Genomic DNA, 22,977 nt, shown 5'->3' on the forward strand with positions numbered 1-22,977 from the left:
ATTTTAATATTTCAAATATTTGACACAACCTCATTTCTACCTCATGACGTAAATCAATATTTTTCTTGTGAACACTGTAAATTAGGGCAGCTTACAATATTTCAGACTTTTTACATTTTTACTCCACAGCAATGAAAGATCTCCATGATTCATGAACTGCATTGATGATAGGAAATATCTCAGATTGTATACCACTATAATAAATAGTATACCAAATAGAGGGTGGTATAACACTCTCCACAGAATTCACACTTCGGGCAAACTAGGCTAATTTTATAAATCAATCATGTATTGATCCATTGCAGAATCCGGTTGAAGCCATAGTTGAAGAAAACCTGGTGCAGATGCAGGTCAACGGAGACTATTTAGGGTACTTCCTATACTGTTCAGTCTAGTAGTTAGCAGCAGGGCGCCTCTGTACAGTACCTGATATACTGTATGGACAAGAGAATGTACAGGAGGCCTGGTATACAGTAGGCCCTTAATTGGGTGTGGGAATTCAGAAAGCTATGACACCAGGTGCTGCTAGATGGTGTTCTTGCTAATACAGTCATAAGAAAAAGTTTGGGAACCCCTCTTAATTCTTTGGATTTTTGTTTATCATTGCCTGAGCTTTCAAAGTAGCAACTTCCTTTTAATATATGACATGCCTTATGGAAACAGTAGTATTTCAGCAGTGACATTAAGTTTACTGGATTAACAGAAAATATGCAATATGCATCATAACAAAATTAGACAGGTGCATAAATTTCGACGCCCCAACACAGATATTACATCAATACTTAGTTGAGCCTCCTTTTGCAAATCTAACAGCCTCTAGATGCCTCCTATAGCCTTTCATGAGTGTCTGGATTCTGGATGGAGGTATTTTTGACCATTATTCCACACAAAATCTCTCCAGTTCAGTTAAATTTGATGGCTGCCGAGCATGGGCAGCCTGCTTCAAATCATCCCATAGATTTTCGATGATATTCAAGTCGGGAGACTGTGCCGGCCATTCCAGAACATTGTACTTCTCCCTCTGCATGAATGCCTTTGTAGATTTCGAACTGTGTTTTGGGTCATTGTCTGTCTTGCTGGAATATCCAACCCCTGCGTAACTTCAACTTTGTGACTGATGCTTGAACATTATCCTGAAGAATTTGTTGATATTGGATTGAATTCATCTGACCCTCGACTTTAACAAGGGCCCCAGTCCCTGAACTAGCCACACAGCATGATGGAACCTCCACCAAATTTGACAGTAGGTAACAGGTGTTTTCTTGGAATGCGGTGTTCTTCTTCCACCAGGCAAAGTGCTTATTGTTATGACCAAATAGCTCCATTTTTGTGTCATCAGTCCAAAGCACTTTGTTCCAAAATGAATCTGGCTTGTCTAGATGAGCATTTGCCATACAGATGTTCTGTGTGCAAATTGCACTGAATTGTAGAACGATGTACAGATACGCCATCTGCAGCAAGATGTTCTTGCAGGTCTTTGCAGTTGATCGGTAGGTTGTCAGTAACTTTTTGTAGCCTTCCCCTAAACCATGATACTGAACAAACTTTTTTTCAGATCTTTTGAGAGTTGCTTTAAGGATCCCATGTTGTCACTCTTCAGAGGAGAGTCAAAGGGAAGCACAACTTGTAATTGACCACCTTAAATACCTTTTCTCATGATTGGACACACCTGTCTATGAAGTTCAAGGCATAACGAGTTAATCCAACCAATTTGGTGTTGCAAGTAATCAGCACTGAGCAGTTACATGCATTCAAATCAGCAGAATTACAAAGGTGCCCAAATTTTTGCACAGCCAGTTTTTCACATTTGATGTAATTTCAAACAAATAAATACTGCTTCACTAAAAATCTTTGTTCGGAAAACACCCCAGTACTCAGATGTTCGTAGGAAATTAAAGACATACCACTGTTATCTTTTTTGTTGAAAGTAGAGTAAAGTATTATGCAGGCTGAGAGAAGTTCCCAAACTTTTTCATATGACTGTAGCTCCAAGTGTTTCAGAGGCTAGTATGGATTCTAGAAATGAACTTAACAATTTTGATAGACCTCCAGTGAGTGTACATAAAAGGTCTGACAAGCAATCAACTGACAAGAGCAAAAGAGACCAGGACAAGGAGAAGAAGTAAACAAAATGAAGGACAGGCAAGTGGGCAACCATCCTATTCAACAGTTAGGGACAAGCCTCATTAAGGAGGTCCACAAGGACTATCAGGGTTTTGTTTATTCTGCACCATGCTCTCTTTTTTGTTAATAAACATCCTCTTATTATTTTTTTAACTCTTTCCTCCTTACTGTGTGTAGGAGAAGAAGCATACAAAATGAAAGAGAGGCAACTGGGCAGCCAAGATATCCATTTGTTAGGAACAAACATGATTAAGTAGTTCCATAAGGACTACCATTTTTTTTGTACACAAGTATCTTTTTTGTTAACAAACATTCTCCATTATCTTTTTTAGCTCTTTATTATTATTTTGGTTGTGCGAGTTGTTCTTGAGCATACCTTAAAGTGAGCAGAAATTGTTAAATACACTAAGCAACACTATAAAACCAGTGAACACTACACAGAACTGGAAAGAGTGATTCTGAGATTGTTTTAGTTGCTGATGTTGCTGCTAGAGTTATAATGAGACCACATGTCAAATAATGGCATAGTGTCACCAGCTTCTCCAATACAGAGAAGAGGAGGAGGAGCAGAAGAAAAAAAAGACAATGAAGGCAAAGAAGAAGAGGGGAAAAGTAGGATAAACAGCAAAGCATGAAGTGCTTGCTTAATCAAAAAGAAAAGTGTCTATGGTAATAAATGAAAATAACTAACACCACCTCATTTTATTACTCATGTAGTGTCTTTCTGTTTTACAAGTACAGAGCTCTATTGGTATTGACATATTTCTTTTCTGCCACAGCACAGGCAGATAAAACAAATCTCTTAGGCTCAAACAGTGAGTTAAAGACAAAGATTGAATCTTGTTATTTAAGGGCTGAATTCTTAGGCAATAGGCTACATTACAGCTTGAAAATCTATGATGGAATATGGTGGATGCAAAGAGCATATAAACAGGCTGATGATGATAACATGCAATTATATAAAGCTGTGACATTTAAAAGGGATTTATAGCATCAAAGAGCCAAATAAAAACTAGACATTGGGACTTAGCATTAAAACTTTGAGGACGGCTTTTCATGACATTATGTAGCAGGCAAATACTTGTAATCTGTTACTGATAACAGACTGATGAATTTATTTATTATTTTTTTTACTCTCTATTACTTGTAGCCACATTGCCTCCAGGCAGCTTTTGAAAATACACAGAGTAAATAGATTAAGGCATTTAACAGTTTCAGGTGAAGCATATAAATCATTGCTTACTTACATAATTCTTTTCTTTCTGGGACTCAGTTTATCAACCCATGATTCATCTACTGAGCAGTGATCATCACTATTGATTCGCTGTTCAAAAGAAAAATAAAAAACATGTATCTGTGATTAATACTCTGTGTTAGATGCTAGTAAAACATGTTCAGGAACCCAGATAAGCTGCATGTAAGCTGTTTTATTGTTAATACAACCTACCATTCCTCTTACTTTCAAGACTGACCAAAACGAAATACATACAGTCATATGAAAAAGTTTGGGAACCCCTCTTAATTCTTTGGATTTTTGTTTCTCATTGGCTGGGCTTTCAAAGTAGCAACTTCCTTTTAATATATGACATGCCTTATGGAAACAGTAGTATTTCAGCAGTGATACTAAGTTTATTGGATTAACAGACAACAAGCAATATGCATCATAACATAATTAGACAGTTGCATAAATGTGGGCACCCCAACAGAGATATTACTTCAATACTTAGTTGAGCCTCCTTTTGCAAATATAACAGCCTCTAGACGCTGTCTTCCTATAGCCTTTGATGAGTGTCTGGATTCTGGATGGAGGTATTTTTGACTATTCTTCCATACAAAATCTCTCCAGTTCAGTTAAATTTGATGGCTGCCAAGCATGGACAGCCTGCTTCAAATCATCCCATAGATTTTCAATGATATTCAAGTCAGACTGTGATGGCCATTCCAGAACATTGTACTTCTCCCTCTGCATGAATGCCTTTGTAGATTTCGAACTGTGTTTTGGGTCATTGTCTTGTTGGAATATCCAACTCCTGCGTAACTTCAACTTTGCGACTGAAGCTTGAACATTATCCTGAAGAATTTGTTGATATTGGATTGAATTCATCTGACCCTCGACTTTAACAAGGGCCCCAGTCCCTGAACTAGCCACACTGCATGATGGAACCTCCACCAAATTTGACAGTAGGTAGCAGATGTTTTTCTTGGAAGAATCTGTGTTCTTCTTCCGCCATGCAAAGCGCTTTTTGTTATGACCAAATAAGTCAATTTGTGTCTCATCAGTCCAAAGCACTTTGATCAAAAATGAATATGGCTCGTCTAAATGAGCATTTGCATACAACAAGCGACTGTTTGTGGCGTGAGTGCAGAAAGGGCTTCTTTCTCATCACCCTGCCATACAGATGCTCTTTGTGTAAATTGTGCTGAACTGTAGAACGATGTACAGATACACCATCTGCAGCAAGATGTTCTTGCAGGTCTTTGGAGGTGATCTGTGGGTTGTCTGTCACCATTCTCACAATCCTGTTCATATACCGCTCCTGTATTTTTCTTGGCCTGACAGACCTGGGTTTAACAGCAACTGTGCCTGTGGCCTTTCATTTCCTGATTCCATTCCTTACAGTTGAAACCGACAGTTTAAACCTCTTGAGATAGCTTTTTGTAGCCTTCCCCTTTGTTTTCAGATCTTTTGAGCGTTGATTTGAGGATCCCATGATGTCACTCTTCAGAGGAGAGTCAAAGGGAAGCACAATTTGCAATTGACCACCTTAAATACCTTTTCTCATGATTGGACACACCTGTCAATGAAGTTCAAGGCTTAACGAGTTAATCCATCCAATTTGGTGTTGCAAGGAATCAGTTTGGAGCAGTTACATGCATTCAAATCAGCAAAATTACAAGTGGAGTTACATCACTGTCTACCTGAGGTATCGTCAAGTAGTTCTTGATCTCTTTTTCAATAGCAGTATGCAGAGACTCGCCTTCTCTGAATTTCTGTGTGTGTGTTTTTTTTTTTTTCTTTTTTTGTTCTCTCGTGTCATCATCTGCTCCAACTTTTGCAGCCATTGAGGCGGATGGAGCAGGGCGGGTGAGGAGGTGTGGAGATCTGTGTGCGTGCTTTAAATAATGAAAGAAAAAAATGTGCTTTGGAATCGAGAATCCCCAACCAAGATGGCCTGTGAAATAAAATGCACTCGATAGGCATATGCTTCTTACAGAAATAAAAAATAATCAGTTCGAATGGATTTATAATAGATCCCTTCCACTTCGCAGATGGTGAAACAAGTTAGTTGTTGGGCTGTCTTTAATGGCATACAATTTCCGATTGCAGATTGACGCCTTTTAAGCAACATCAGTCTTTTCAAAGCTAAATCGCCTCCACGTGAGTGAGGATGATCCAAGTCTTGCAGTCTACGTCATTAGATTTAATTATGGGCTGTTTTATCTCTTGGCGCTGTTTGCTCACTCAGTTTTAGGCAGCTATGCTAGCTTAACTTGTGGGTACGCTGACCATGCACACACGCACAGTAGTCTGTCCTGTTAGGTTACATGAGACAGTGAATGCAAAGACTCTCAAGGCGTGTTTTTCCATTGTTTTTTTTTTGCAAACTGAGTGACACAGTCAATAGTTTCAGCTCCCACATCGTTAAAACAACAATTAAGATATTATTGTAGACTAGGGGGCAGAGCCCCCTGCTCGCTTCGCTCGCCCACCTCCTGGTTTGGTTTACCAGATATACAATTTAAAGAGACTGTTATTTTCATGGGAATTGTCACATATGCATTATTTTCACTTTTACTTTAAAACTTTTGTAAAAACAATATTTGTCCTTTATTTCCAGTCCCGGCCATGACATATAATGCTGCTCACGGGGGGCTTGGTTTGGGGGGGTTGAATGCACGCTAAGGAGATGCGGTCGGATCAGCTGCTGTCTTGCTGATGCTGCTGGGAGCTGTGTGTTCTGCTTATCGTGCTGCGCATCGATCATTTAAAAGACTGTACAGCAGCTGTCCTTTTGCCACTTCGCATCTCTGCCATTCGCTTTGTGAAGGGGGGGAGCTGAATGCACGTTAAGGAGATGCGGTCGGCTCATCTGCTGGCTTGCTGCTGCTGGCGAGCTGCATGTTCTGCTTGTTGTTGTTTTAAGAGCTGGGAGCACATGAAGTTTGTCTGTCAAAAGCATTCCAACAACTGCTAGGGTCAGATGTCCGCGAACTTGTTTTAAATTGTTTGTAAGTAGGGCGTGACATTCAAAAGTTACCGTCTCACGGGTTTTGCTTCCTAAGGTTGTAATGTCTAGTCTCGTGTGACGTCGGAGTGTGTCTCCAAGATGATCACGTCTCGATCGCTTCGCTCAACCACCCCCGGATGCGCACTATGCTCCTGCCACTTCACGTTGTGAAGGGGGGGAGCTGAACGCTCGGTAAGGAGGTGCGGACGGATCAGCTGCTGGCTTTGTGCTGCTGCTGCAGAGGTGCGTGTTCTGCTTGTCACGCTGTGTGGCGATCATTTAAAAGCCTATACAGCAGCTATCCTTTTATCTCACTGCCTTGTCTCATGTGACGTTAGTGTCTCTCGCAGGACTTCAAATTGTCTTCCAAGAAGATCGCGTCTCGTCTCCCTCCTAAGATTTCCCAAGATTTTTTTTATAATAAAGAGATGATACACCTGTTACTTCCCTACTGTGGAGCAGAGAAAACATGTTCTGTGGAGTGATGAATCACACTTCATTATCTGGTGGTCTGATGGGTGAATGTGGATTTGGCAGATTCCAATAGAACACTACCTTCAAGACATTATAAATAATTGCAGCCTTCCAACTTTGCGGCAACAGTTTGGGGAATGGCCCAGTTCTGTTCCAGCATGACTGTATCCCTCTGCACAAATCGAGGTCCATAAAAACCACAGAGTAACTCGAGTGGCCTGCACAGTGCCCTGACTGTAACCCTATTGAGCACCTTTAGAGGTGAATTTGTCCTTCTCATCCAACATTACTCCTTGACCTCACAAATGCTTTTTAAGATGAATGGGTGGACGTTATAACAGACACACTCCAAAATCTTGCGGAAAGTCTTCCCAGAAAGTGGAGGCTATTATAGACTTTGAGGGAGGAAGGTTGGAGTTTTAAAGAGACTCCATATTAATGTCCATAGTTTTGAAGTGAGATCCCCAACAAGCACATATAGGTGTGATAGTCAAGTGTCCACAAGCATATGTCTATATAGTTTGTTTCTGTGGGCACAGGAATTTTCTTTTTTAGATAGTCAGGTTTAATTGTTCTTTGGTGATGAGGCCTGCTTTCATTTCCTAGGAACATCTGAGTACTGGGTGTTTACCGAACAAAGATTTTTAGTGAAGCAGTATTTAGTTGTATGAAATTAAATCAAATGTGAAAAACTGGCTGTAAAAAATGTACCAAATTGGGGAAACTTGCAAAATAGTAGCCCTTCTGAGAGGGCTTTCAGCACCGGGGGAAATGTTGTAACATTTAACTATGCTGCTCTAAAACGAAATGCTGTGGGCACTCTCAAGCTAAAAAGACTTTTTAGCCTCCTCTGTAGAATTTTACAACTGTTATTTTTTTCTGATATCTTTGTGCAATATTAAGATAAAACTTGAAGTTAGTAATTTGTTTAAAAATGTCATAGTCTTGGGAGTTTTTGTATCTTTGTGGAATATATATATATATATATATATATATATATATATATATATATATATATATGGAATATATATGACAGAACTTGTTTACAAATTAAATAGTTTTTTTTTTCCAGGCGAGTTATTTGACAGACCTTTCGATTTTTGCACTATACTAAAGTATGCTAGATTTTTGTTCTTACTTGTATGCTGCACAATTCACCAGCAGTTTACGTTTATCCAGACTGTAATATTCATGCCCTGTATTTCAATAAGTGTTTTATTCCCTTTCGATTCATATCTTGTTTACAATAAGGGTAAGTGTATGTTGAAAATGCTCTCAATTATTTATCCTTTCATTGGTCTTGGTGCAATTGTTTTGTGTAAATCCTGTAGGTCACTTTGGATTTACTCATACTTGCACTGTTTGATCTCAGTAATACTTTGACTGGTGATTTTAATGATTTTAGGTTTTAACTTCTACATGACCATGGACACTCATGTCATAAAGCTCCTGACACAAACTTCTTGTGCTAAAGTTGCTTCAAGCAGTAGTTTGGAAACCTATTATGAATGATGCAACAGAGGACAGGTGATTTTCACATGCTATATTCATAACCACTCGGTAGCCCCACACTGCAAGTTTGCCCATATAGTGAAGCTCACAATTAATGAAGAAATTACTATTCATGGTAGAACAAATTATTAAACCAGTAAAGAAAAAAAAAAGCTATTTTAATATGGAATTCACTTATACTTACAACATCCAATAATAAAGGTACAGTTTCTGAAGATCTCATGGGACTCTTAACATCGCTTTTTACAGCAAAAAAAATCAAAGCACTGAAAAGAAAGAAAAAACAAATCTATGACTCAACAACTATTTATTAATGCGATTATATAAACCATGTTTTTACTTTGAGGCACAGTGAATACTGCTGCTGCCTCAAAGATCCACTGACTTGTGTTTGAATGAAACACCTACTCATCTCTGTGCAGTCTGTATGCTCTCATATATTATACATTATATTATATATATGCATATATATACACACACATCTTTTTTTTTTTTTTTTACATCACACATACAAGAACATTGCAATGCGGTCAGAAGGAAAGACCCACAATCTCTGATATACGCACATACCAATTCAACTGGACACATGTTTAACTGGGACACAGTGCAAGTGAGATTCAGGGAAAATACTAAAAGTGCCAGAGAGCTGGCTGAATTTTGGTTATCAAATGAAAATGCTATTAACAGGCACTTGGACTTGAACCCAGCATATGCAGGCTTAAAAAAAAGAACATCCAAATAACAAAAAAAGACTGTAAAACCTACACCCTCTGATCCCCACCTTACTAATGCACACTCACCTCCTCATCTGCTATATATTGCCTTTGATTCCGTTATGTCTAATCATTTTCCTCTGATGATGACACCTGGTAGGTGTTAAAAGCTTAGGAAAAAAAGACCATTTTAAGATACATGATTTATTTTCTACCTTTGTGGACTTCTTGCTATAAATATATTACAAGTCAAGTCAAGTTGGGGAGCATGCACTGGTACAGTTTGTTGCCACACCCACTACACGACAAAACAATTCAGGATCCCGGTTGGCATCCCCCCAGGCAGACACGCAGTCCAGTCCCATCCTCCAGAAATGACCCTCTATCTGCCGCAGCCAGGTGTGACGTGGGCGACCCCTGCCACTTGGGTCCCCAACAATGAGGATCTTACGAGCTGGATCGCCCTTGGGGAAACATGCCACATGGCCGAAGTGCTGTAACTGACGCTCCCTCACAATGTAGGTAATGTGCCTCATTTGGGACTCCATGAGCAACCGCTCATTCGACACAAAGTCAAACCAACGGTACCCAAGGATATTCCGGACAGACACAGTACCAAGGGAGTCCAGTCTTCGCCTCAGGTCACTGGATAGCATCCATGTCTCGCAACCATATAGCTAGACAAGAAGCACCAGGACTCTAAAGACTTGTACCTTCGTCCTTTTGCATAGATATCAGGAGTGCCACACACCCCTTTCCAGCGACCTTATGACCCACCACGTTCTCCCAATCCGTCTACTGAAGAGTCACCAGAGACATGAATGTCACTGCCAAGGTAAGTAAACCTCTCGATGAGGTCGACACTCTCTCCGCAAATAGACACACTGCTGATGGCCATGCCCAAGAGGTCATTAAAGGCCTGGTTGTTGGTTTTTACCCAGGAAACCCGCAAGCCCAGACACTCAGACTCCTCGCTCAGTCTCTCGAGCACCCCGATCAGGGCCTCAATTGACTCTGCGAAGATCACAGCATCGTCAGCAAAGTCAAGATCCTTAAATCTTTCTTCACCAATAGATACCCCACAGCCGTTGGACCCCATGACCTTGCCCAACACCCAGTCCATACAAGCATTGAACAGAGTAGGAGCAAGTATATATACTGTATATACACACATACATACATAAATATACACATATATATACACACACACACAAACACACACACACACACACTGGTCTGAAAACACCAGAATGACTAAAAAGAAAGAAAACTTCTGACTTGGCAGTCATAAATACAGTGAGGCCAAATACAGGCATATTGTTGTTGGTATAAAGGAGCTCCAGTTGTGCTGACATACTTTTGTTGAATAATCCATATTACTAAACGAGAATGGTAAACCGGATGGACGCAGGGACATCCGGCCATGGGCCGTGGACACAAAAGACGTACTGCGCAGGCGCCCCACAAATACCCCCCCCTCCCTAGAACACCACAACCGGATGGAATGCAACGTGAAATAAGAAATGAGGCGATGCGCCCCTAGAACACCACAAACAAAGGAGTCCCACACAAGCGCCACATAGCACACAAAACGGTTCGCACACAAAAAAGACGATTCAGACCCACGACACACAAACACCCCCTCCACTAACAGAAATAAAAAGTCACGCAACAAGCCCCTAGCACACAAAAAAAAAAAAGAAGACGCGAGCGTCCCACAAAGCCCATTGGACACGAAACAGGACAGACTACGGACATAGCACATGAAACGTACACAAAAAGGACGATTCAGACTAGGGTTGCCACCCGTCCTTTAAAATACGGAATCGTCCTGTATTTGAGAATGAAATTGCGCGTCCCGCTTTGAATCAATACGTATGTGTCCCTTATTTTTTTGTATTAAAAGTGGTAACCCTAATTCAGACCCACGAGCACACTAACATAAATAAGAAATGACACACAAATCCCCATTTCTGAACGAAACGTCCGTATTAAACAGACGTCGTCTCAATATATTCACACTATGCAGCATAGGTGGATCTCATTACAATGAGGCACTATTAACCGTTCAACCGCAGAAAAGGCTCCATATTAACAGTGAGTGCAATCCTCCTTATTACTTATCCATATTTCTAACGCTGAAGAACAAACAAGTCATGAATTCGCGATCACGGGTACAAAACGATACGGCTCGGGTGACGGGACCAAACACACGAACCCGCATGAAAAAAAACAATACACGTCGGCGCCTACAACGCGCTTCTGAAACTCCGGAAGAAAAAATGTCTCGGCTCCACATGGACAGACACAATGAACGTAGACGCATGCAGCGCGCGTCTCAAAGTGCTGCATCGAAACAGGCACGGGTTCAAAACGAAACACCTCCCGTCTCAGACATATAGAAACGGCAGCGAAGGAACAAAATAAATAAACGCAGACGTCTACAACGCGCATCTGAAATGCCGGAAAACAAGCAGGCAAGGCTTCAAAAAGAGAAAGCTCAACTGACCGACATACAAAAACGGGCAAGGCTCAATACAAACAATGCACACTGTAAACTACAACGGGCTTCTCACACAGCACAGGCAAATCGATTACAGCTCCAAAACAACACGTCCCAAATACTGGACATACAACGACGCGCCTCTCAAACGGCACAAGCAAAAGATACACGTCACGGACATCAACGACAGACACCTGCTAAACACTTGCGCCAGTTAGCTGACAACGCATTCAATAATGAATCCACTATTCAGGAAAATTCATTGGGATTAATGAATGTCATCTGCAATCATTGTCATTTACTTAACTACCCTGAAGAAACAACTGGCAATACAAGTAATGAATTTACACGTTGTTGTCAAAAGGGTCAAATTAGACTGCCTCCTTTACATTCATATCCTGAATATCTACAGAAGCTTCTAACTAACGATGTACCTGAAAGTAAACACTTTATGAACTGCATTAGATCCTACAAATCGGTATCCACTATGAACATGAACAGTAGCAATGCACGTGACATCCGTCTTGCAAAACTGTTAATTATTGATGAATGTACAATGGCATCCAGTCACTTACTCAACACCATTGATAAACTTCTACAAACGTTGATGAATAATAATATTCCCTTTGGAGGAAAGGTACTTTTATTAGGAGGAGATTTTAGACAATGCCTGGCTATTGTTCCACATGCCGTGCGCTCAGCTATTGTTCAGTCCACCTTAAAATACGCAGACAATTGGCATTGCTTTCAAAAAATACAGTTGGTACAAAACATGCGATGTCCAGATCCAGAATATAACAATTGGTTATTACAACTGGGAAATGGTACACTCACCAATACAGATGGACTTCACCCAGATATTATTACAATTCCTCAAGCCTTTATCTGCGACGACTTAGTTACAGAGATATTTGGAACAGCAATCTCATTAGACCAAATACCCCTTTTAACACAACGCACTATATTATGTCCAAAAAATATTAATGTTGATCACATAAATGACCAGGTCATTGCATTACTTCCTGGAGAGGCACAACTCTTTCTAAGCTCTGACAAAGTTGACTCTGATGACGACAATGACCATCTTAATTTCCCCTTAGAATATTTGAACACTATTAACCCAGCCGGATTACCACAACACAATCTTAGCCTTAAAAACGGAACAATAATCATGCTATTAAGAAACCTTAACACTAAACAGGGTTTATGCAATGGCACACGGTTAGTCGTCAACACCATGACACACAATGTTATTCAAGCAACAGTTCTTACAGGATCACATGCTAACAATACTGTTCTGATTCCTAGAATTGACCTTACAAGTTCTGACCTGAAATTACCTTTTACACTTAAACGGCGACAATACCCCATTAAACCTACATTTGCCATGACCATCAACAAATCACAAGGACAAACCATGGACAAGGTTGGCATCTACCTCTCTGAACCCGTTTTTGGACATGGACAACTTTATGTGGCCTTCTCACGAGTTCGACGTTCATCTGACGTTAAAGTTAAGGTTATAAGTGCTCCATGCCTAGGAAAACTCATTCAAGGACAAGACACCATCTTTACTACTAATGTTGTGTACAAAGAAATTTTCCAATAAACCTTTACACTGTGCCAAACACTTTATTGTTTGCTTTCTATATGCATCATCCACACCTTCACACTATGCTATATCTCATTCATATATCTCACTCTTTGGCATTTCCCAACACCAGGGGTTGGCGAGCGAAGCGAGCAGGGAGCGGAGCCCCCTAGTTCTTTAGCTGAAAGTACTCAGTGTTAATGTTTTAGAGGGAGGATGTGCAGCATTGCTCATAATGGCACAGTTTTGCTTTTATTTTCTTTTTCACTGTGCTGACACAAACAAACAAGGAGAACAAACACAAACTGTACACAGGTCGGGATCAGGCTGAATGTCAGTCAGTTACGCAGTCAGTCTCCCATAGGTGTTTGGCTGTAGCACTGACCACTGTGCTACTATGCTGCCACCTCACGTAATCTAAATTTTCAAAATATGATAATAAGATAATGAAAGGTTATCCAAAATCTTTACACAAAAAATATATTATTTATGAAAAGGATAAGTTCTTTTTTTCTGCTGAAGCCTGACGTGAAGGTTTCTATTCTCCAATTTTGCTTCAACTTAACCCACCAGTAAAACACAAGGAGTCTTTCTGGTGAGTCAGGTCTTTTAATTCAGTTCCCCAAAAATGCTGACTTTTTAAGCTAATTTTTTTGCTATAATTTGCAGTATGGTAAATCTGAATGAAACATGTAATTTAACCCATTCATGTACAAGTCAATCTCTTTTAAAAAACAATAAAGCAGTAAAATATATGTATGGAAAATAATCTAAAGCTTATACAAAGTAGAAAAGAGTCTTCCATATAAACATCTTAACAACTACAGAATGTTAGTTCACTTTGAAGAAAAAAACCTCAGTGGTAGAGAATTGGGATATATGTGAGAGTAAAGCTAGTTTTCAATCACGAAAATCTAGTGTTAGTGGAACCATTTAGGATGGTCAAGAATCTCTAGTTAGTCAGAAAGGTAATTATTAGGTCAAGATCTAAATTAATTTAGAAGTCTTTCTTAGATTGGTTTATGACTGCGCAAAAACCACAAAACTGCAGAGTGGAGCAGGACATTCATTCAGTGAATCAGTCAAAAGAGATTTGTTTCATCATTTCACTTAAGTTTTCTGTTGGATGCAGTTTTTGAAAAGTGTTTTGAAAAAGGACAGTTTTTGAAATATGGCATCACTTTTCTTTCTTAAGGAGAAAGATGTTGAGATCAAAAGGTGTAGGGGGGCCAGCCCATTTGGGCCCACTGACACATCTTTATTCAAGCATTGACACAATTACAACTTATTTTTTATATAGCGCTCTTCACCGAGTACAAGCACAGAGTGCTGTGAACAAGTAGTCAGGTAAAATACAAAATACAGATCATACCAGTTACTAAATACAGAATGAGTACATATAAAAGATAGATTTGTTAAAAACACAGAGAAAACAAAGTAGAAACTGATTAACATAAATGGAAACCAACAATATCTGTCCATTAATTTATGAGCTATAGTCAGTTGACAATGGAGGATACTATATTTGCAATTTACAATTAAAACTATTATATTAAAAAACTAGCTATGTAAGCCCGTGCTGTAAAAAGCCTGGGGTCCTAGAAACTATTGAAATCGTCAGTTCCGGAGCTGCCCAGGCATCCCCTGGCAGTGGCCATGTTGCTCCACAGGGTTGAGCTGCCCAGCTCCGCGGCCCCCATACAATCCAGGGTGGCTGCCTTCTCCCATTCCAGGGAAGACAGTGCCCTTCTCCCGGCGTCCCGGTGGGGCAAGGTCCCTGGACGTCTGTCACAATATTATAATATATATATATATATATATATATATATATATATATATATATATATATATATATATATATATCTATGGTGTAATGAACAGCCGGGTCCCATGCCCGGTCGGGACGCCCCTGCTGTATATGGTCCGGAGGAGAAGCCATGGACTCCTCAGTACCTCCCCCACAACGCTTGGTGACAGCCTCCCTGGTTGATAATGCCTCAGTTTCCCACAGGGTTTCATGGGAGATGGAGTTCTCCCCAATCCTGTGGGGACCTGGGATGGCCGCCAGGGGGCGAGGCAGAGATCGTTAAGCCCAGCTGGTTTAATCATCTACCCCACCCGGGAGTGCGATTGGGAACAGGTGAGCAAGCACCAGGAGCACTCCCGGGAGGACCATAAAAGGAGACAGCAACCACCACTCAGGGCCATAATCGGGAGGAAGAGGACGAGGTTGTCTGAGAGGAGTGGTGGTGCCAGCGGAAGGATTGCTGTGTTAAAAGTAAGGTGCTTTGGGACTGTGTTATACCTGTGGGGTTCATGGGGAAGACGTGCCCCACAGGGGAAGAGTGTCTGGGCTGTGTTTAAGTGCTTGGGACTGTGTATTGCCTGTGGGGTTCACGGGGAAGATGTGCCCCAGAGGTGAAGAAAAATAAAAGATTTCTGCCCATTTATACGTACCTCAGTGTGGATCTGTGCCGGGTCGGGGGCTTATATAGCGCCTTATTCACACTAAGTATATATATATATATATATATATATATATATATATATATATATATATATATATATATATACTAGCTGTGTAAGCCCGTGCTGTAAAAAGCCTGGGGTCCTAGAAACTATTGAAATCGTTAGAAAAAAAATGAAATGTAGAGATGTCAGGTAATTGAAAGGAATTACTCTGGGCATCTCTCTCTCCTAGGAGGTTTCGTTTTGCCGATGTGCTCGCCTCGCTTGTCCATTAGCGGCGGGAGGAAAAGTAAAAGAGATACCGTTTTATCGATGTGCTCACCTCACTTCTGTATTAGCGGCTAAGTGAGTATCACTTTCTTCGGAGGTTTTGTTTTGCTGACGTACTGGCCTCGGTTGTGCATTAGCAGCTAAGAGACTTTCTGTTTCCTCGGAAGCGGAGCCCTTATAACAACTCCACCTCTCACTTCCAGGCCACACAGACAGATACACACACTTCCACGCATAGACATTTATATATAAGATTATAATTAACACAGTTAATATAGAATTGGGAATGTGGGATAAAAACCACTACTCATAAACCGTCTAATACAAAGGCAAAGCATGCAAACTCCGCATGGACAACGACTCACAGGATTTGAACCCATTTCACTGGATTCATGAAGCAACTACAAGTCTCCATGTCATTCCAAGTGTATTGTGCAAAACATCAACTGAATTATTAAACAGGCCAATCTTACTATTGGAGCATTTTTGCCCACAAATGTGTTTTCTTTAGACAATTTGTACTCAGTATTTATTCAATCCAAAAAAGCCAGCATAAATTAAACTTTTTATCATCATTATTAGATAGACAGATAGATGATTTTCAATCCACTCTTCCAGGTGTTCTGGCTATTTAAGTCATTTTTACTAGTGAGCACGCTGGAGGATTAGACAGTGACGTAGCTGCAGCATTTGATCTTTCTGTGACATTTGCGATGGTGTCTACTCTTTGTCAATAATTGTACAAAATCAAGAGAACAACTCAACATAAAAAGGTGAACAGAAAATAAAAATGACCAAAGAGAGATAAACATTTAAATCAATGGCAAAATACAAATATTTCTAAATTCTTATAATTGCAAATCTTACATTTGATGGTTTCTATGCTAAGACAAAGAAAAAGACGCCCATTAATTGAACAAAGAGATCAATTAGAGGTAGAACGACTCATTCATTCTGAAACTGGGTGGAACAAAAACCTGCAGACACAATGGATCTCCAGGACTGAACAGGACAAACAATGCATTTCATTTACCTTAATAATGACAAGCCAGCTCCAACGTAGTTTAGAGTCGGGTTAGCCACCTCTTCTGGGTCAATTCCAAACCAGCCAAACCTTTAATAATAAAGCATTATGTGAATACTTATTAAGTATACCCTGCAATTAATCATGTCCTCTTAAGGCTCTGCTTTCTTTGGCATTAATTAAACCCCCCACATTGGGTTTGAGAATGTTGTGTTAAAATAAATACTACCAAGTGTTGGTCTACTGTTTCTCAGCAAGGTAAATCTCAGCAAACCATCTTTTAGTTCTGGAGCTCTATTCTCATGCCTATTCATGAGACTCAATGCATTTTGATATTCAGATCCAGACTGAAATTGCAGCAATTATCACGAGCTTTTCAAACTGTTGCATCTTCATTTCAGCAGCCATGTTGCTCTTTGTGATAGCACTCTTTTCACTGTGGTAATAACAGAACTGACCTGACCTTCTACCTTTGAAAGCTCTGCCCATAGTTTATGTTATTGTTACTTTGCCATTTATTTTTCCAAACTATTCTTCTTTGTATAAATGGCTAAGGAACTGAACTCTAAATAACTACATTATTGGTTCAATATCTACCTTTGACTCCCTGACGTAGTAAGTTAACTGCCCTAAAGGCAAATGATAAAAAGACAAAACAAAAAAAAAAAGAAAAATGAATGGAGTCAGTCAAATATCCAACATTTTCAACTGTACTTGTTAAACCCCTTTATATTACATTCACACTGCAGCAAAAAGTGACAATTCAGATGTTTGGTTTATGCAGGATTTCTTTTTGTTTGATTATTTAAACTGAACTTGCAAGTACAGATGTCTATCCGCAATATTCCCCATATTAGCAAAATTAATAAAAATCAATTTGTCAAACAGATGCTACCTAATAGACAACCATGAAGAGCAATAGCATGCTTGCTTATGTGCTGCTTAATATTGTTTTTGGTACAGGATGGCTGCAAACTTGTCAACTCATGATAGCAAGGAAAAAAAAATAAAAGATTGTAGCTTTTACTTTCTGGGAAATTATAACTGTAACATCTGTACATAAAATCCTAAAAACATGAGAAAACAGGCAAAACTGCCAGGTGTGCAATGTAGAGAGCTCTGATCTAGAACACTGTCAGGTGGAGTATTACCTACTGCATGTCAATGTCCGCCAAGAAGACTCTCTTGGAAAAATATGCAGATAAGGCGTACCATTTGCAGAAAATGTGACAATTGGGTTGTATTGCCTGGTAACCGCCACCCCAAATGTTTATTAAGTCCTCTGTTACATTTTATTTCCATTTACATTATTATCATCCCTCCTAGTGTGACCATTAGGGGCGATGCAGCACCCAAAACCTCAGAAACAACCTCACATACGCAAGTCGCCAGATCCATATATACATTTATTACACAAAATACCTTACAAAAATGCTTCGAAAAATTAATATAATGCAATGCAATTCTTCTCCTACTCTCTCCTTCCACTCCTCCAAGTGAGCTTTGTCCTTCTTCCACCCGACTCTAACTCACCTAGATAAGGTTGAGTTGGCTTCCTTAATGTTTGACCTGGGAGAATTTCTGGTGATAGGACACAGCCTGAAGGAAGCACTTCAACGTCAATCGGAAGCCCCGGAAAGTAGGGATGATGAATCCCTGCAGCATGCCTGGAACCTGACAAGGCTGTCCTATAGGACTACAGTTCCCAGCATCCCTTGCGGGTGTCTGTACATATTCTTCCTTGGTCCAACCCTACTGGGGGTACCCACTGCTGCACTGTCATCTTCTGCCTGTCTTCTGGCTAAGGCAGGACAAACTTTGTCCTGTTCCTTGCAATATTAAAGAGCTGGTCTCCCTTCAAGATAAGGAATCTTGCTCCATCCCAAATTGATATGATGATAGTTGAGCAGTGTAAATTTCCACACAATTCCAATTCAAACTTTCAAGTGCAGTTAACATTCAAATTACACATTTCTACAATTTGAAATGTTCTGGTTCCATTTTTTTTGCTGTTTTCACTTCTCTAATATAAGTGAAAAAAATTAAAACTGAGCTGTAATATGAATTCAGCCGAAATCATTTGTTGTTTTAATTTGTCAGCAATGATTCCAAGTTCGTCCTGGCACTGCAGCACATGTTATTTTTATTGAATCTAGTACACAGATCAAATTAATGTACTTTAATGTACTCTTTTTACATTACTATTATTACATTGTTGGCTGAATTCTTCATCCAAAACACTTTCAAGATCAGGATTTTTTTTTATATATACATATTTCATATAAAGAGTAGGCACACAGATATTTTGACTTACTCAGGATCATAAAGTGATGTAAAAGTGAGAATTTAACCGACTTTACAGTTTCAAAGAACACAACTTAGCCTCTTGTGATGGTGCATTCTGATAGTTGCTCTACATAAATGATACAATTGATTTATCACCATTTTACTAGAATTGTGGTTTTACTATACTGTTCATGGTTGTTTTGTTGTGGAATCAGAACATGATCCATCCCAATCTCGATATTTATATTGCTGGCCACCATGAATCTGCAATGTCTAGATTACAAAGGCCCTCAGAAGTTACTTTTATGCTATGAGCAATAGGAGAACTCATGTACAAAGGAAATGCCTCTAAGAACTGTAAGTGAGGCACTTCTTTGTGACATCAGCCGAGCTCTTCCTTAATGAGTACTTGCCTTTTTTTTTGCACAGCACTGCCACTAAAAAACACCTGTCCACAGTGAAAAATCCTGCCAACTACGCCAAGTGTTTTGTCAAGGAATTACACCCCAAATCATCCAAATCCAGATATTTTCACTGTAGTAACCACAAGGAACACTATTATCACTCCAACAGTTTCATGCACCTCAATGTTTTGTAGCAATTAAAGGAAGTTTTCAGTTTTCACTTTATATAAAAGCAGGATATCCATAAAGGATTACTCTAATCTAGGTATGATTACATTTTTTTGTGGAAATACAGCATACTTTTCCTTTTTGAAAATGATTTAAAATTGCACCCAGAGTTTTATATATGTACATTTGATTCATATATCTGTCACCAGGAGCACTACAGCAGCTGTTAGCTAAAAATGAAGTCAATCACTGAGAAACTGCAAAAATAATTCTAACAGTATTCAGAATTTCTTCAGTATGGACAGATTCTATCTCACATGAAGCTTTTATATCATAAAGTTATAAAATCATTTATATTTTTCTCCTTTTGTACAACACTGCATGTGATTAAGTGTCAGTTATAATGTGACAAACATAATTTTGAGACTTTTCTTAAAGTCTATAATTTACTTTCATGAAACTTACATTTCAGTTTAGGTTCAAAGCAACAATATATTTAAGTAGAATATTCGTCAACACTCACCTCGAACTTGCCCAGCCCATCAGCAAATTAAAAGAGCCCCAGATCAACACTCCAAGTCCCAAACCAATTGTTTTTAGTATTGGCACCACCGTGATATTTCCTGTACAAAGAAAGAAAAGCAGAACAGGACACTTAGGGAAATAAAGCAAAAAAAAAAAAAAAAACACAACCTCACTCATCATTCACTCACTCACTCCAACCTAAGCTGAGGTCAACTACTTAGCTCTACAAAGAAATGTTCATGCCTACTGTTCTATATCAACCTTGCTTCAAAAATGTGTGTTACAGTCAAGATATTTATTGTTGCTTCAAAGTTCAGATAACACATTTATTTAAGTGCTCCACCCATATAATGACCACTTTTTTCTATCTGTCACTCACCCTGTCTTGTGTACAGTGATAGTCCAGAAAAGTTTTAAATTTAATCTCACGTTTTAATGGAGAACAGAGATGACAAATTGCCAATACAATGGGCATGAATGGAAACTTGGCTTGAAAAAAAGCAAACATCAAAATTGCATGAAATAAATCTAAAACTACTTGCGTTGCACAATCCACGTGGCATTTGTCCAAAATATTCTAAAACTGTTTGCTTTTGCTAAAGTATTGCCATATAAAGCATTTCCTGAAATTCCTATCACGCAAAATAGTGAAGCGAACACAAGGGAGAAGCCATGGTTCTTCCCCAGTCTTATGTTTATATTTCTTTTTTCTGTCTTTTTTCATTATTGTTACTTTGTTAAGGTCATTTCTGTTCTGTCAGTTTATTATTTAGCAAATATGCTTCATTATTTTTGATATTAATGAATTGTCATTTATTTATTGTTTATTTGTGTGTGACTGTGTTCTACTCTGTAACTGCTCTCTGGTCTTTAAAAGCAGGATGTGTAAATGAATCCCTTGTGGTTCATTGAATGCACCATGGAGGAGTGCTGCGAGAGCATTATGGTTTCACTGTTTGTTTTCAGGGTTTCTGATCCTGTCTTTGAGTTTATTGGATAATATACTACGATTTACAATTATAGTTATTTCTGACCATAGGCTCTGGAAGTTATTTTGCACCTTGGCTTTGATTTTTGGTTTGCGAATTGGTTTTGGCCACACTCCTTTTTGACTTCTAGTTTTGACCTTCACTTTGTTTTTGACTTCTTTCTTTCTCCTGTCCCTTGCGCTCCCTTTTTTGTTGACTGCTTGTTTCAATGATTACAAGTGTGAGGCAAACTTTTGTTAACCTTTGAATCTTCAATTGTATGTGTCTTCTATACCATGCCCTGTAATGTTAATATGACGTGAAATGCCCCGGGGAGCCAATGAATGAGCTATTATGGAGAGGGCTCCTGAACAGCAAAAGAGTCCAGCCGAGAACTATCACTTTGTCTCACATTTTAGCATACTCTTGTCTTTACTGAAAATGCTTGATAATGTATTCTGGATGTGTGCGGCCTATGCTTTTAAAATGCTGCATCGTTTCCATCATTGCCTCAGCATTACTGAAAGAATAAGGTGTACATCTTGGAAGGGTTTAAATGCAAAGAACGTTGTTTACATTGGAGTGTTCTTTGACAGCTTACACTTTCTGTACTTGTGTATTCTATTAAAGAAGGACTCTTCAATAGACTGTGGCATGGAGTATTATAAATCAGAGGAATATGGCACAAATCATAAATTGTACAACCTCATCATATGTGAACTCAACTTTTAGAGGAATACAACAAAAGAAGGAAAACAAGTTACATTAAAAAAAAAAAATGAAATACTTAACACTGAGAACAAGGCAACCAATGTACTTTACGGTTACTGTTAGTGTTGATATAGTATTTCCTCCAAACATGCTCTTCTACAGTTGGAAATGTTAATTCATTATTACAAACCATTAAGTGTCTGAAACAAAATTATATAATTTATATCATACCTGTGGCCCATATGAAACCACCAAGCATTGCAAGTGGCCAAAACCTGGGACACTGAAGTATTATATTCACTATTAAGGAGACCATCCAAATGGCAGCACAAAGGATCCACTGGAAGAACATTCCTGAAATGGCAGAAATACAGTATAGTCAACAAATGGTTAATATTGTTATATACGTAAGCAATAAATATACTTGTCTGCTGCAAAAAGTGTCCTCAGAATAGCTGTCCAAACACAATAATGTAATTGGGCTTTACCCAATATGATATCCATCCACCTCCTTAATTAACACACTTAATCCAATTCTTGCCACTCAGGAGACTGAAGGATATGTCAACAGCAATAGTTACAGGTTACAGGGATTGTCTTGTATCACCGGAACTTTGATCTGTTCTATGTTTTACAAAATGACAGACAGCTTATCCCTATATATTAAGAAACACAAGTGGCGAGTAAGACGGTGCCATTATATGTATCTCTTGGAGTGAGAAAAGCAATAAATCAAGAGGTATGTGTCTCACTCTCACACCACAATGTGAAACACAGAGAGAGAGAACACTAGGCACACAAATGCCTTCTTCATGCACACAAGCAAGATGGCACTCAAGTACACAGAGGAGTCTGTCTCTCTACCCCTCCTCCCATTGAGGAGGAGACTGAATGAGCATACAGTGCCTAGTGTCTCACTCCTTCTCTTGCAACCCTAGTGCACTCATGTGGTGTGTAGAAGTCCACTACGGAACACATCTACTATGTCGTCATGTACGCCACCATG

At 39.2% G+C, this 22,977-nt stretch overlaps 1 protein-coding gene across 1 annotated transcript in view; it reads right to left on the reverse strand.

Annotated features, from left to right (window-relative positions):
- The window catches only part of LOC114652319 (transmembrane protein 144-like), a 65,593-nt gene that overhangs the window by 34,590 nt on the left and 8,026 nt on the right, over positions 1-22,977 (reverse strand). The window contains exons 3-7 of the mRNA XM_028802660.2: positions 22,203-22,325; positions 20,291-20,390; positions 16,919-16,999; positions 8,524-8,605; positions 3,372-3,448 (exon numbers count right to left, since the gene is read on the reverse strand). Coding sequence (XP_028658493.1) covers positions 3,372-3,448; positions 8,524-8,605; positions 16,919-16,999; positions 20,291-20,390; positions 22,203-22,325 — 463 coding nt within the window. The remainder of the gene's footprint in view (positions 1-3,371; positions 3,449-8,523; positions 8,606-16,918; positions 17,000-20,290; positions 20,391-22,202; positions 22,326-22,977) is intronic.

Source organism: Erpetoichthys calabaricus, chromosome 5, assembly GCF_900747795.2.
Source record: "Erpetoichthys calabaricus chromosome 5, fErpCal1.3, whole genome shotgun sequence".
Taxonomy (NCBI): domain Eukaryota; kingdom Metazoa; phylum Chordata; class Cladistia; order Polypteriformes; family Polypteridae; genus Erpetoichthys; species Erpetoichthys calabaricus.